The sequence below is a fragment of the Chelonia mydas genome, chromosome 3 (assembly GCF_015237465.2).
Source record: "Chelonia mydas isolate rCheMyd1 chromosome 3, rCheMyd1.pri.v2, whole genome shotgun sequence".
Classification (NCBI taxonomy): Eukaryota; Metazoa; Chordata; order Testudines; family Cheloniidae; genus Chelonia; species Chelonia mydas.
The window spans coordinates 87,521,238-87,533,557 of NC_057851.1; the positions used below are offsets into that span (position 1 = coordinate 87,521,238).

Consider the following 12,320-nt stretch of genomic DNA (forward strand, 5'->3'; position numbering starts at 1 on the left):
ATCAAGTCTAAAATGGCTGCCCCCTAGTTTATTCCTCCAGATTCTGAAACAAGCTGTCCTCAACACCAACACATTCCAAGAACTTATTGGAAATTTTGTGTTTTTCTGTATTACTTTTCCAATAGATGTCAGAGTAATTAACGTCCCCCACTACTACCAGGTCTTGTGTTTTGAATATTTCTGTTATTTGTTCTAACCATGCCTCCTGCACTTCCTCCCTCTGATTTGGTGGTCTTTAGTAGCCCCCTAACATGACATCACCACTGTTCTTCCCCTTTTATTCTCACCCAGAGGCTTTCAACTAGCCTGCCTCTCACCTCTTTCTGGAGCTCAGAACAAGTGTATATATTCTTGATGTAATACCTTCTCCTTTTGAATTTGTCAGAATTCCTGAACAAACTAAACTCCTAAACTAAACACAGATTTATCCCACTGTGATGCCAATTAAGTCATAATTGTGCTTATGTTTTAAGACTTTCAGTTCTTTCTGTTTATTCCCCATATTCTTTGCTCAATACTCCTCTCAGTTAAGCTTGCATCAGGTTAGCTTCTGTCATTAAAACTGATTTATTTTTTTAAACCAGTTCATTTTTCTAACTTAGTCAAAGCCACATTGTTAGTAAGTTTCACTTTGCCTTGGAGCTGGCTAAGCTCTCAGCACAGGGGAAGAAAACTGAGCCTAGCTTTTTCCCTGTGCTGTGGCAAAATGAAGTTTGCTAAGATTAAGTTTCATTTTGAAATTCCACTATGAAAAGAGCACAGTAGACTGTGGAACAAAGGACAGAACCAGCCAAAAAGGCAACAGCAGCTAACAAACCAGTACAGGCACATAATGAGGAGGGAGAAAAATTGATAACAAGGTGTTTCTACTTGAAGCAGGAAGCTTGACATCTATGATACAAGGTATAGGATTATTTTGTCCCATTTCATCAGCTCTGTCCATTTAACTGCCGTATCTCATCATTAGTTCCACCACACACAATTCCAGCGCTAGGGGAGACTGAACTTTTTGTTTCAAAACACCATATAAGTGTTTCAAGGAGTCTTCAGGGTCAAAAATATCAGCAATGATGATACTCTTGCGCATGGTAAAAATTGTAACGAATACAACTGGGCTTCCAGACTGCATTCTCTGTCTCCAAACTTCATCCTGAAAACAGCAAAATGGGCACAGAATGGTCACACTTGCAATTTTCTGGGTATGCTTTGTCACAATAAGGTGTCTCTTGATGATTTAAGACCTTTAAAAGAGTTGCAGCAGCTGCTTACATTGGAGTGTCAGATAACCTTACATCTGTGAAGAGTCAGCTAATAATGGGCCTCTAAACATTTCTTCCTTGTTCTGTCTGTGCACAGCTGACTTTTGTATTACCAGCTCCTTAGGGCTCATTTCCAACAACTCAGAGTTAACACCTTCTGTAAGTGTTGAACATTAGCATGTAGGAGAGAAGGCCTAGAGCAGAGGTAGTCAATTATTTTTTGTCAGGGTCCAAATTTCTTGGTCCAGGGATAGTCAAAGTCCAGACTCCAGAGAAACATTTTTCATACCGCAATAACAATAATGATGATAATAATAAGTAAATCAAAAGATTTCGCAGTTTGTTCAAAAGCATCTGGTCATCTGGATTTGGTCCATGGTCCGCCTATTGACTACCCCGTCCTCGGAGTTTTAAAGAGGCCTACAAAGCAGGGAAGTGATATCTTACTAACTGTGGGTGAAATCTAACCCGATAAAGACAGCAGCACAAAGCCTATGTGATGTTTACATTCCGCTTAAGCAATATTTTGAAGGCTTATGTAGAACTTTGGTACAGAGCCCTTTTGCTAGTTCTCTGTAGGGTAGTGTATTTCACCCAAAGATTAATGTGAGTAGAGATGTAGGCCACAGCATCCCAATAGCTACATTGGCAGATTGTAACAATTCAAGACTCTATTATGCTACAAAGATTGGTCCATATTATCAACATGTGGAGGTGGCATGACTGTTGTGATATTATTTCATGTGCCTGCAATTATATTAAATCATTCAAAGCTTTGCACACGATTTGCCATGAGTACCCCTGCTGATGGCTGGCTTTGAGGCACAAATCTTATAATTCCAGGGTTTTTTGTAAACCAGGAGATATGGCCAAATCCTCAGCTGGTATAAATCAACATAACTTCATTGAAGTAAATGCTGATTTACACCAGCTGAGGACTGAGCCCAATATTTTTGGAAGGAAGATTGTCTTTGGAAATAGAAAAATCAAAGTAATTCTTGTGAGTAACCTAATTTGCTGATATTAGCAGAATGGCAGAAGACCTTTTAGCCTACTGCAGTCTTTGTGCAGCTTCCCTGATATGAAAATCAGCATACGTCTTCGTAAACTTCAGAAAGGACTCTCATTGGACTGTAGGTGCCCAAATACCTTTGAGGATCTGGGCGTATAGCCATATGATAGCATTGATTTTACAGGCACCTTCTGCTCAAAGTACTTTAGCCTTATGGGTAGCCAATGAAGGAAATTACTGAATCTGAATCTGCAAATGTGGCCTGTGTTTGGTGAGCCAAAGGAAAGGATTGACTAGCTCAGCAGGTAGAAAGCACTGTAATATCTGAGCAGGTTTATCATTTGCCTGTAGGTGGCAGTAGTATACATAATGAATCATGAGTCAATACCTCACAGCTGGCAAGAATCAGTCCTAGAGTCTGTGAATACTCTGTACTGTGAAATGTGTAGCATGTCCAGCCTGCTTTTGTTATTCTGCCTCCAGCATTTTTGAGCTAAGCTACTGAGACAGTGTCTGCACACTAAAGTATTCACAGCACATGTAACATGTTATCCATTTGGGGATGTGATACGTTGGTATGCTCACCAACTCTCGTGTGTTAAGGAGGCATCTTGCACTGCTGTTTACGCATGGGAAAAAGGTTCCTATCTTCATCCCTCCGCCAATCCTTGCTCAGGGCAGTATTGAGCTCAGACTATGCAGTAAGGTGCAATTGGGCATGCAAAGAGTAGGAAATTCATTTTTAAAAGAGCAAGTTAAGGTGCTAGGTTCAAATTCACCCCTGATGTAAAAGCCAATGCAACACCCATATAAATCTCTGGGATACTTCCATCAATTACTTAAAAGGGGAAGTAGTTTAACTTGTACTGATTAGGGTGTACGATGAAGCAGCACTCCACCCTCCTCTGTTTCCACTGAAATCTATGGAGTTTACACTAGAAGTCAATTTGGTGCATTGAATAAATCGAAGAACCCTGTCTAGCACAGCTCATTTCCTATATATGTGTTCATTCAGTGAACCCTTTACCATTAGAATATTCTTAGAGTGTAAAATGTAATGTAGAGGATATGCTGGGAAATAACTTCTCAGATCATCAAGTGTAACCCCTGGCATCAAGCAGGATAAAATACTAAACTAATTACACTCTATTTATCTAGCATTTTCTTGAAGGCCACTAATGATGGTGACATAATGACTTAGCTAGATGATCTCTTCCAAAACCTGATTGTCCTTATTAATCATGTCTGATGCTAATATTTTACTAATTAAGAACGATTAAGAAATAAAAGCCTTGAACCTGAACCTGACTTTTTCCTCCCCCAAAAAATATCAAATTATTTCCAGAGTGGATGCCTAGAATCCCCAGATGTGTTTTCATTACCACACAAATTTAGTTCATCTTGTTGTCTTTGGAAACGTCAATCTTCCTGCATGACTCTGCCTGAATCAGGCATTCCTCCCTGTCGTCACTCAGGTATGTGATTATATTGCTTTCCCTGCCTATGGTGTCTGCGGAACAGCATGACGATTAAAAATGACATGAAAAGGGTCTTCTCGCTCTGACAAAGAGAGCTTGCTAATTTTTGGTGACCAATCCTCATTGAAAAAAGATGAAAACATTTCAAGTGTATTGAATGTGAAGAGATTGGCTGGACATTTACTTAAGGATCTCAGTAATAAAGCTGGTGTACTGCAGCCAATTTAAGCATCCTGAGTTTTTTGCCTTTTTTTTTTACTGTTACATATATTCGATTTGAACTGATCGTTTGTCTGATGGCAAAGAAGTCTGATGTACTTGAGTCTTGATTGAGCAGACGAGCCTAGCAGCTACTGAACGTGCAGTTAGCAAGATTGTAGAAAGGGCAATATCTCTGCCATTTTCAGGAATAGAGTAATTCAGAATGTATCTTGGACAAGTATTTTGTTACTTTCTTTGCTTCTATTTTATTGGGCACTTCTATATAATGGTGTATGTGTGCAGGTCACTACAGACTCTCCGCCTGGATACAGCCCCTTCGTGTTGCTCTGTAAAGCCATTTTACACAGCCTCCTGAGGATTTCCCTGGGTGGTAGAGCTGGCATATGAGCTCTATGCCATATTCTCTCCTAGGCTTCTAGCATATGGGCTGTAGTTGGGGAAAAGGGGGTGTGGCTAGAGCCTGTATCCCAACTGTCAGAATAATTGTAAACTTGATCAGAACAGAGGGGCTCCCAGTTGACCCCAGGATTAGGGAGTCATAAAGGCAGTATAAAGCCACCTTTGCTGTCCCTCCCTCTGGTCTTACACAGAGTGCAGCTCAGCCAGAGCAGATCCCTGACCCAACAGTTTACAATCTATGTCAGACATGACATAAAAAGATGAAGTGAAAGATTTCATCAAGCACGAAGGAGGGAGACTTACATAAAATAAGTTTAGGAGGGTTTTTGTTTCAGTGGGTACAAATCATATTAGTTTCCCCTCCCCCACTTTTAAAACTACTTTAAAGTTCCTACATTTTCATGGAAGTGTGGATCTGGACTGGAGAGACAGGCCAAAGCAATGTGTCCGAAGGAGGGAGGCTGTGGGATGTACAGGATGAGGGGCGATATTTCAGGCATGGAAGGAATGTGCAGCAGGACTTCTGGAAGAAGGATGCAAAGGCGCTGGGAGTAGTATGAGAGGAAACAAGATGCAGGCAAGGGAAGGGGTGTGTAAAATCTGGAAAGCGAGGACATGAGGAGTTTGAATTCAATGTGGAATGATAGACAAAGCTAGTGAGGGGTTGATGTGGTCACAGTGGCAGGAGAGAAAGATGAGTTTGGTAGCAGGATTTTAGGTAGCTGGAGATGTGAAGGTAAGCCAAAGAGGAGGCAACTGATAGTCTAGTCAGGAGGTCACTGCCATAGTGACTCTGACCCCTCTTGGTCTCCCTGTGTGCACCCTACTCTCAGGCCTCAAGCCTTCGCCATGATTATCTCGGCAGGTCTGATTTAGGCTCAGACCCTGCAGTTCTGTTCCCTGTGAGAGAAATGACAATGGTAATCAGAGACAATACAGCCTTCTTCAAGCAAACTATTATTTATTGGAACAAAAGCATTTAAGAGGATACATCTTAAAAACAATAAACCAGCCTATACACCCGTTCATACAAGAAAGTCTTATAGTCTTATGTACAATAACTGCCCCTCACTTACCAGATCAGAGTGTTCATAATATTGTCACAACTCTTCCTTAGATTATTTAGCAGCTCCAACAGGATTCATAATATTATTACCTCTCTCCTCCACTTCCATCACACTCACCAAAGCATCGGAAAAAGGTTTTGGCAGTTGGGATGGGTTCTGAAGATGGTAACAAGTTGCTGTTTTTTCGTGCTATTTGTTACCCACCCACGTTCCAGTATTTAAAAGTATTTTACAGATAGGTATTTAAACTAAATGCATTGTTTCTGGCAAACTTTAAGATCTATTCTTCACTTCCTCCCTAGCTTTGTACACGCTCCTGTGTTTGATGTTATATACTTTGTTATCTAGAGAGGCTCTGGACAATAAGCGAAGAAAGAGGCCTTTTTAAGGGCAGAATTGTATGATGCAATTGGAATGGTAGAAAAAACTTCTCGTTAAAAGGCTGCTCCTCTTCATCCTGCTCTTCTAAGCTCATACCGCACACTGAACAGTGGCTTACACGAGTAGTTCTACTAATGTCAGTGAGACTAATTGTATAAATAAGGACAACGTGAATGAAAATGGTTTGCAAGACTGAGTACTCTTGGTGTGTACAGTACAGGTAAATTCTGAACAATATTAAAATGACTGAAATTAAAATTCTTCCTGAAAAATTTACAGGACTTCTCAATCCTTGTTCCTTAATTCCAAGATGACTGTATTTTATTTGTTATCTGTATACACACTGATTACTGAACAGTAGCAGGTTGGCAAGGGTTATAATTGCTCCATGGAAAACATTTTTTTGAAACTTATTAATTCTGGACAAGTAGAGACACCTTTAAATTAAGAAGTACTTCAGGCTGACATTTAATTGTGTAATGAAGAAGGAGAGGACATGTGCAATAAAACAAAGTAAGAGTAATTGTAATGTGGATTATTGAAAAGAGCATGAAGATTGAAATTGTTACTGGGCTGAGCAAAAACACTACCATACAACTATTCAGGGTTCAGTATTTTCTATTTCAGCAGGTTAGAGTAGTCCTTTCCGTTGGCCTTTTTGCACTGAATTCAATGTGTGAGACTATGGCCTGTCTCCCTCTGCAACTGACCGCAAGCTTTCTTGTCTCTCACCCCACCTTTTGAGATTCAGTTCTCTTTCCTGTCCCAGGTTTTTGTGTTTTGAGTGGGATGAGTGTGTGAGCAACTGTACTATGAATGAAGTGTGGAAGGTAGTACATTCTTGTGGTGGTTTTTTTCTTGTTTTATTAATCTCTGCATCATTCCTTCATTCATTCTTCTCAGATCTAGGAAGAGGACAAATAGGCAAATGTATACACCCATGGAAAAGCTAATGGCAGTTGCAGAATGACTGTGATAGACAGATTAGTCAAACCCAGCAGAAGACAAAAGAGAGAAGCACAGGACATGAGATTTTTAAAACAAGAGAGGGAGACTCTTCAGGAAACATTGAGCTAGGCTAGGAAGTTCAGATTCTGAGCTGGCTAATAAGCATCATATTATTGTGAGCTAAATTCCTTATGCTGTTATTTATAGTAATCTTTATTATGTATTTGTTTTTCCCTAAGGTGAGAAAGAATCTAGTAAATTGTATTTTCTTTCTCCCTGTCTAGACTGGATAACCCATTTCTTCATAAGATGACTCAGCCACTTGGTCTCTGTGACACAATGGTATGTGATTGTTGTATAAATATTTCCCTCATAGGGAAGAATGAGAAACTTGTTATAATTAGTTTAGTGTATTCCCCACATTTAAAGCTACAGCTAACAAACACAATTATAAAATATTGCTATGGCACATGTCACCGGGTGGCACTGTTACACAGAGTCTTCCATGTTCTTTCTCTTACTCTGCAAGCAAATGTTCAGTCTTGGGAAGACATGCTATAGTGGTGGTACTGTTAGTATTACTTAGAGGGAGCTATGTGAGAGCTGGAGGAGAGTTTGCTCTCTGCATTCGTCTCTGATTACAGTTAATTCTTGAGGCAGAGTTGTTATCTGGGATTTGAACATTGGTGTTGGATGAGATTCCTGATAGAAGGGATTGGCCTGCATGCTTTTTGCTCCCCTCTATTCTAGGACTTGTGTATATTATGTAAAAAAATCAATTTACACTTAGAATATTGTCAGCCTCGGCATCACTGATTTCTCCTCCACTGGAAAAATCTATCTCTAAGGCCACAGACATCAGTAACTGCTTGGCAGAAGGGCAATGCTAATGTCAGAATGGGATACTGATGTTGGAAGAAGGGGCAATAATATCAAGGATGTTTCATTCTGCTGAATATCTTCGTTCTCCTTTATGGGGACCATTTCCATATAGGGGAATGGAGTTTTTTGGCCTCAGTGTGCAGTTTCCTTTGAATTCTTCCATGGGGTTAGGAGATTCACTTCTTAAAGGTGCAGCTGTTAGCAAATGTCAAGAGGCAAATAGCTTTTGTGCAAACTGCCCCCTGGACTCTGTGATATTGCCCATTTCTCTGGCTTCCTGCAAGCCCTTGACAGCTCCTCTTTGTTGCCAGGGCTCCAGCCTCCTGACAGTGACTGCCTCTGAACTACTTGGGAGAGTTCCACAGCTTGGTGCAGGAAGAATCATACATAAGGTAACGTTTTGTGGCTAATGTCTGTTTCTTTTGACAGTTTTCTTGTATGTTTTTCTTCCTTTGTTATGTAAATTCTTCTATTTATACAACTATAAGGAACTTCTTATGTATACTACCCAATGAGTGTTTTACTTAATGTGTATCTTGAAATGTTCACAGCTTATTTTGGCCCACATCCACTACATGTCAAATTATAAGAAAGAGATACAGGGGAGCGTAAGTGTAATGAGTTAACATAGATTAAATCCCCAGGTGTTAACATAATGTCATCTAGGGTAAAATCCTGGCCCCACTGCAATGACAAAGCTCCTATTAACTTCAGTGGGGCCAAGATTTCACCCCTCAAATTTAGGGAAGGGGTCTGGTAGTCAGGACTCCTGTGTGCTGTTCCTGACTGTCACACTCTCTCCTTGGGAAAGCTATTTAGTGACACATTTTTAAAAGTTCTCTTTAGTTCTGAGTTTCTCAAACTTTGCTCAGCACCTTGGAAAATCAGGGTGTCTAATTGTGGGCACCTAAAATGAGAGAGCCCTTTTGAAAATGAGGGTCTTGCCCTCTTTATGACTCAATCTGCCTACCCATAAAATAGGGATGACACCTCACTGGGATATTGTGCATATTAGTGTAGTGCTCTTTCTAAAGCACATTGAGCTCTTTCTCTGAAAAGTTCTCTATTGAGGTAAAGTATTATTGTTATTAGCATTTATTATGCAGATGCTGATGGCAGAAAAATTACCAAAAATTAATTATTTTGTGGGTGAAGCCTTTTTTTTGTTCACCCCATCTCACATCTGATCCAGTGTCTGAAACTTCCTACCCCTCCCAAGAGCCCCCTTTCATCAGTCCTTGTCTAGAGTTGCCCTTTGTGTAAGGTCTGGTGTTGGTATTTTTTGTTAGAGCGACTGGGAAATTTTTGACAAAACTGATTGGCGTTACTATCAAAACATTCTGATTTATTTTTTTAAACCAAAACTTTTGGCAGAAACATATCTGTTCTGACAAAATTTCCATCTGGAAGGTTTCTCAGGTCAAGGGTGGAATGAAGAGAGAGACCAACGCACTCTCCCATATCCCAAATGAATGCCCTAGTCATCGGGCAGTTGGCTGTTTTGGGGGAGGTGCTCTAGCCACCAGTGGTTGGCTGTTTTTGTGGTGGGTATCATGGACACTGGGCAATTGCCTGTTTTGGGGAGCATCCTGGCCACCAGGCAGTTGGCTGTTTTGGAGGGGGTGCCCTGGCCACCAGTGTGCACGGTTTTTTGGGGCAGGCACCTTTGCCCACTGGGCGGTGGGCAGTTTTGGGGCCTGTATTCACACATTGCACACTATTGTAATAATTTTTGTACAGGGCATGCCTTGTGAGGCATCATTTGAAAACACATAACTTGCTGATCAGTAATATCTTGGTAAAAGGCATGTAGCAAAATTATATATAAAGTTATGAACATAAGATGAAATCATGACTATAGTGTGTTTCCCAGATAAGTCTGGGGAGTGGCTAAACCAGTTTCTCAAAAGGCAAGCTGACACCCCAACCAGGTGTCAACAAAGCTGATGGGCCATCACCTATCAAGTGGCCATTCTTTGGCAAGAATTGGGGACAGGGACATAGATAGATCTGCATCTTAGCAAAGAAATAGCATAAGGAGTCCTTCCTCCACCAACCCCTCCGCCTCTTGGCTCTCAGTTGGAAACACTTTTCAAAGAGGGACTGAAATTATAAAAAGGGAGGCAAACACCCCAAGACCTCCCCTCTCTTTCCCTACTCATCTCATTCTCTGCAGCTGAGAAAACAAAGGAAAAGAGTCATTGGACTCTGGGAGCGAGGGAGGTGGGTCCTGACCTGAAGAGTTTGATTATAAGAATTATAAGAAAGAGATACAGGGGAGCCTAAGTGAAATGAAAGCATGTGGTCAGAAACTTTATTTGAATCTAATATAATTTGTTAAGCTAGGCACTAGAAAGCATTTTTATCTTTATTTTCTTGTAACCATTTCTTACTTTTATGCCTCATTACCTATACTCACTTAAAACCTATCTCTTTGTAGTTAATCAACTTGCTTTGTTTTTTCATCTAATCCAGTGTGTTCAATTTGAAGTCTCTGGGTAACTCCATTTAGGGTGGCAATTGTGTGTATATTATTCCCTTAAAAGCATACAGACTTAATATATTTGGACTGTCCAGCAGAGGGCTGGGCAGTACAAGACATACATTTATGGGGGGAAATCTGGGACTGGGAGTGTGTTACCAGCACCCTACAATAATAACAAGGCTGGTGAGAGCCAGGGTGTGATTCATGGGCTGCAGTTACACAAACGTATCTGGGAGTGACCTGCATGCTGGTGGTTGTATGTGAGAGGTCCAGGTTGGGAGCTACAACAGTAAGACAATGCAAGGCACCCCAGGTTGCAAGGCAAGGGTGACACAGACCCCCACTGGTCTGGATTGTATCCCAGTATGTCACAGGGTGCCCTGGTTACTGAGTGGTTGGCTGCTTTTTGGGGGGTGCCCTGTCCATCAGGCAGTTGGTTGTTTTGGGGAGCGCCCTGGCCTTTGGGTGCTTGGTTGCTTTGGGGGTGGCTGCTTTTTTGGTAAAAAACTGTTCGTCTTGTTTTTGTTCTGAGGCGGAAGGACACCCTAACGTTTGTTGACAGCTGGGATTGTGGGTCTCCGGCCTGCCTTAGTTGTGCTGACTCCCCACGTCCCACCTCAGCGGCTTTAAACTTCCTAGGACTTTTGGCAGCCGCCTGCCGCTGTCCGCGGGTGGCTGGTACTGAAGGCGGCGTGGGGCTGAGGGAGACCCCTGAGGGTGGAAACTACAACTCCCGGCAGGCAGACCCACTCCGGGAGGGGGGCAGGCGGCTGGGGGGCTCTCGGTGCTGCATGTGCTCCCCCTGGTGGGTGTGAATAGCTGGGGCGGGGAGGGGAGGGCTGTTGCCCACTGGCTCCGTCTCGGCTCCCACTGCTGCACTCTTGTGTTCATTCCCTGCCTCTGACTCGCTTCCAGCCAGCCCCCGCGCGGAGGGAGGCAGACACCGCACACACGGCCGAGGGACGGAGCCCGGCGCCGAGCCGCGCGCTGCACCTGAGCGCCGCACGCTGTCTGTGTGTCTGTGTGTGGGTGTGAGGGAGCCAGAGGAGCCGCGCGAGGGGGACACAAAGCGGCTCAGTCCAGCTCCGCAGCGGCTTCCTCTGATCCAGAGAGAACCAGACACTCGCTGGGAAGGGAAAGGGGCGGGGGGCGGCTCCAAACTGCGGCCACTTCGGGGGCTGTGACCAGCCCTTGCTGCTGGGAAGGAGGCGAGGCGCGGTGGGGGCGGCAGCAGCAGCCCGCCCCCTCGCTCCATGGCCGCGCAGTGAGCAGGAGCGGGGCACAGTGGCCGTGGCTCTGGAGCTGGCGCTGCGCGGGGAAGAAGCGAGCGAGCCGCCGCCCGCGCGCAAGGGTCGCCCGGCCGGCCGCGCGGCGCAGCATGCGCCCGGCTGCTGCCTTCTGATGCCCAGCCCCGCCGCGATGATCTCCCCCGAGCAGCCGCCGCAGCCCAACCATGTTGTCGCGACCATCGAGAACCTGCCGGCGGAGGGCGGCGCCGGCGGCAGCGGCAGGAGCAGCATCTCCGCCTCCTCCTCCCCGGGCGTGCGCCAGCGGCTCCGCAAAGTGCTGAACAGGTGAGGAGAGGGGCCGGCCCCGGGCGGCGGGCGGGGAGCTCCGCGCTGCAGGCAGCGCCGCTAGGGGCCGGGCAGCGGCGGGCTGGGATCCCCGGCGAGGAGCCGCTTGTGGGGACGAGGAGAGGGGCAGGGGTGCCCAGCTCACTGGCCCCCACCAGCCCTCAGAGCAGCGGGTACCATTTGCTCCCCAGCTTTGCCCCTTGCAGAGGGAGGAAGCCGGGTGTGTGTGCGCCCTAGGGCTTTTTAAACAGCAGGACGGCCCGTCCTGTCCTGGAAGCCCCCTCCTGGTGCGGGCGGGGGATGGTGCCGCTGCTGCTGACCCGGGCTTAGGAGGGCAGATGCTACGTCTGGGGCTCACAGCCAGCCGAAGCCGCCCTGCAGCAACACCAGGGAGGGAGGGATCGAGCAAAGGGTGCCCCAAAGAGGCACGAAAGTGTTAAGAAGAGAGAGGAGCTGGTGGAAGTGACCTTATCTGCCAGGGCTTAGGGCTGAAAGGACAGGGTTCAGAACCCCACTGCTCCTCCCTGTTCGCTCTCAACGCAGGACCGCTCTGCTGACTGGTGGAAGGGGACTTTGCACCGTGTGCTGTCTAACTGTGGACTCCCTTTTCCCA

The 12,320-nt window shown here is 44.7% G+C and overlaps 1 protein-coding gene across 1 annotated transcript in view; it reads left to right on the forward strand.

The window, feature by feature from the left end:
• Window positions 1–10,693: 10,693 nt before the first annotated feature.
• Window positions 10,694–12,320, forward strand: part of SLC35F1 (solute carrier family 35 member F1) — a 384,606-nt gene continuing 382,979 nt past the window's right edge. The window contains exon 1 of the mRNA XM_037894694.2: window positions 10,694–11,707. Coding sequence (XP_037750622.1) covers window positions 11,535–11,707 — 173 coding nt within the window. The 5' untranslated portion in view covers window positions 10,694–11,534. The remainder of the gene's footprint in view (window positions 11,708–12,320) is intronic.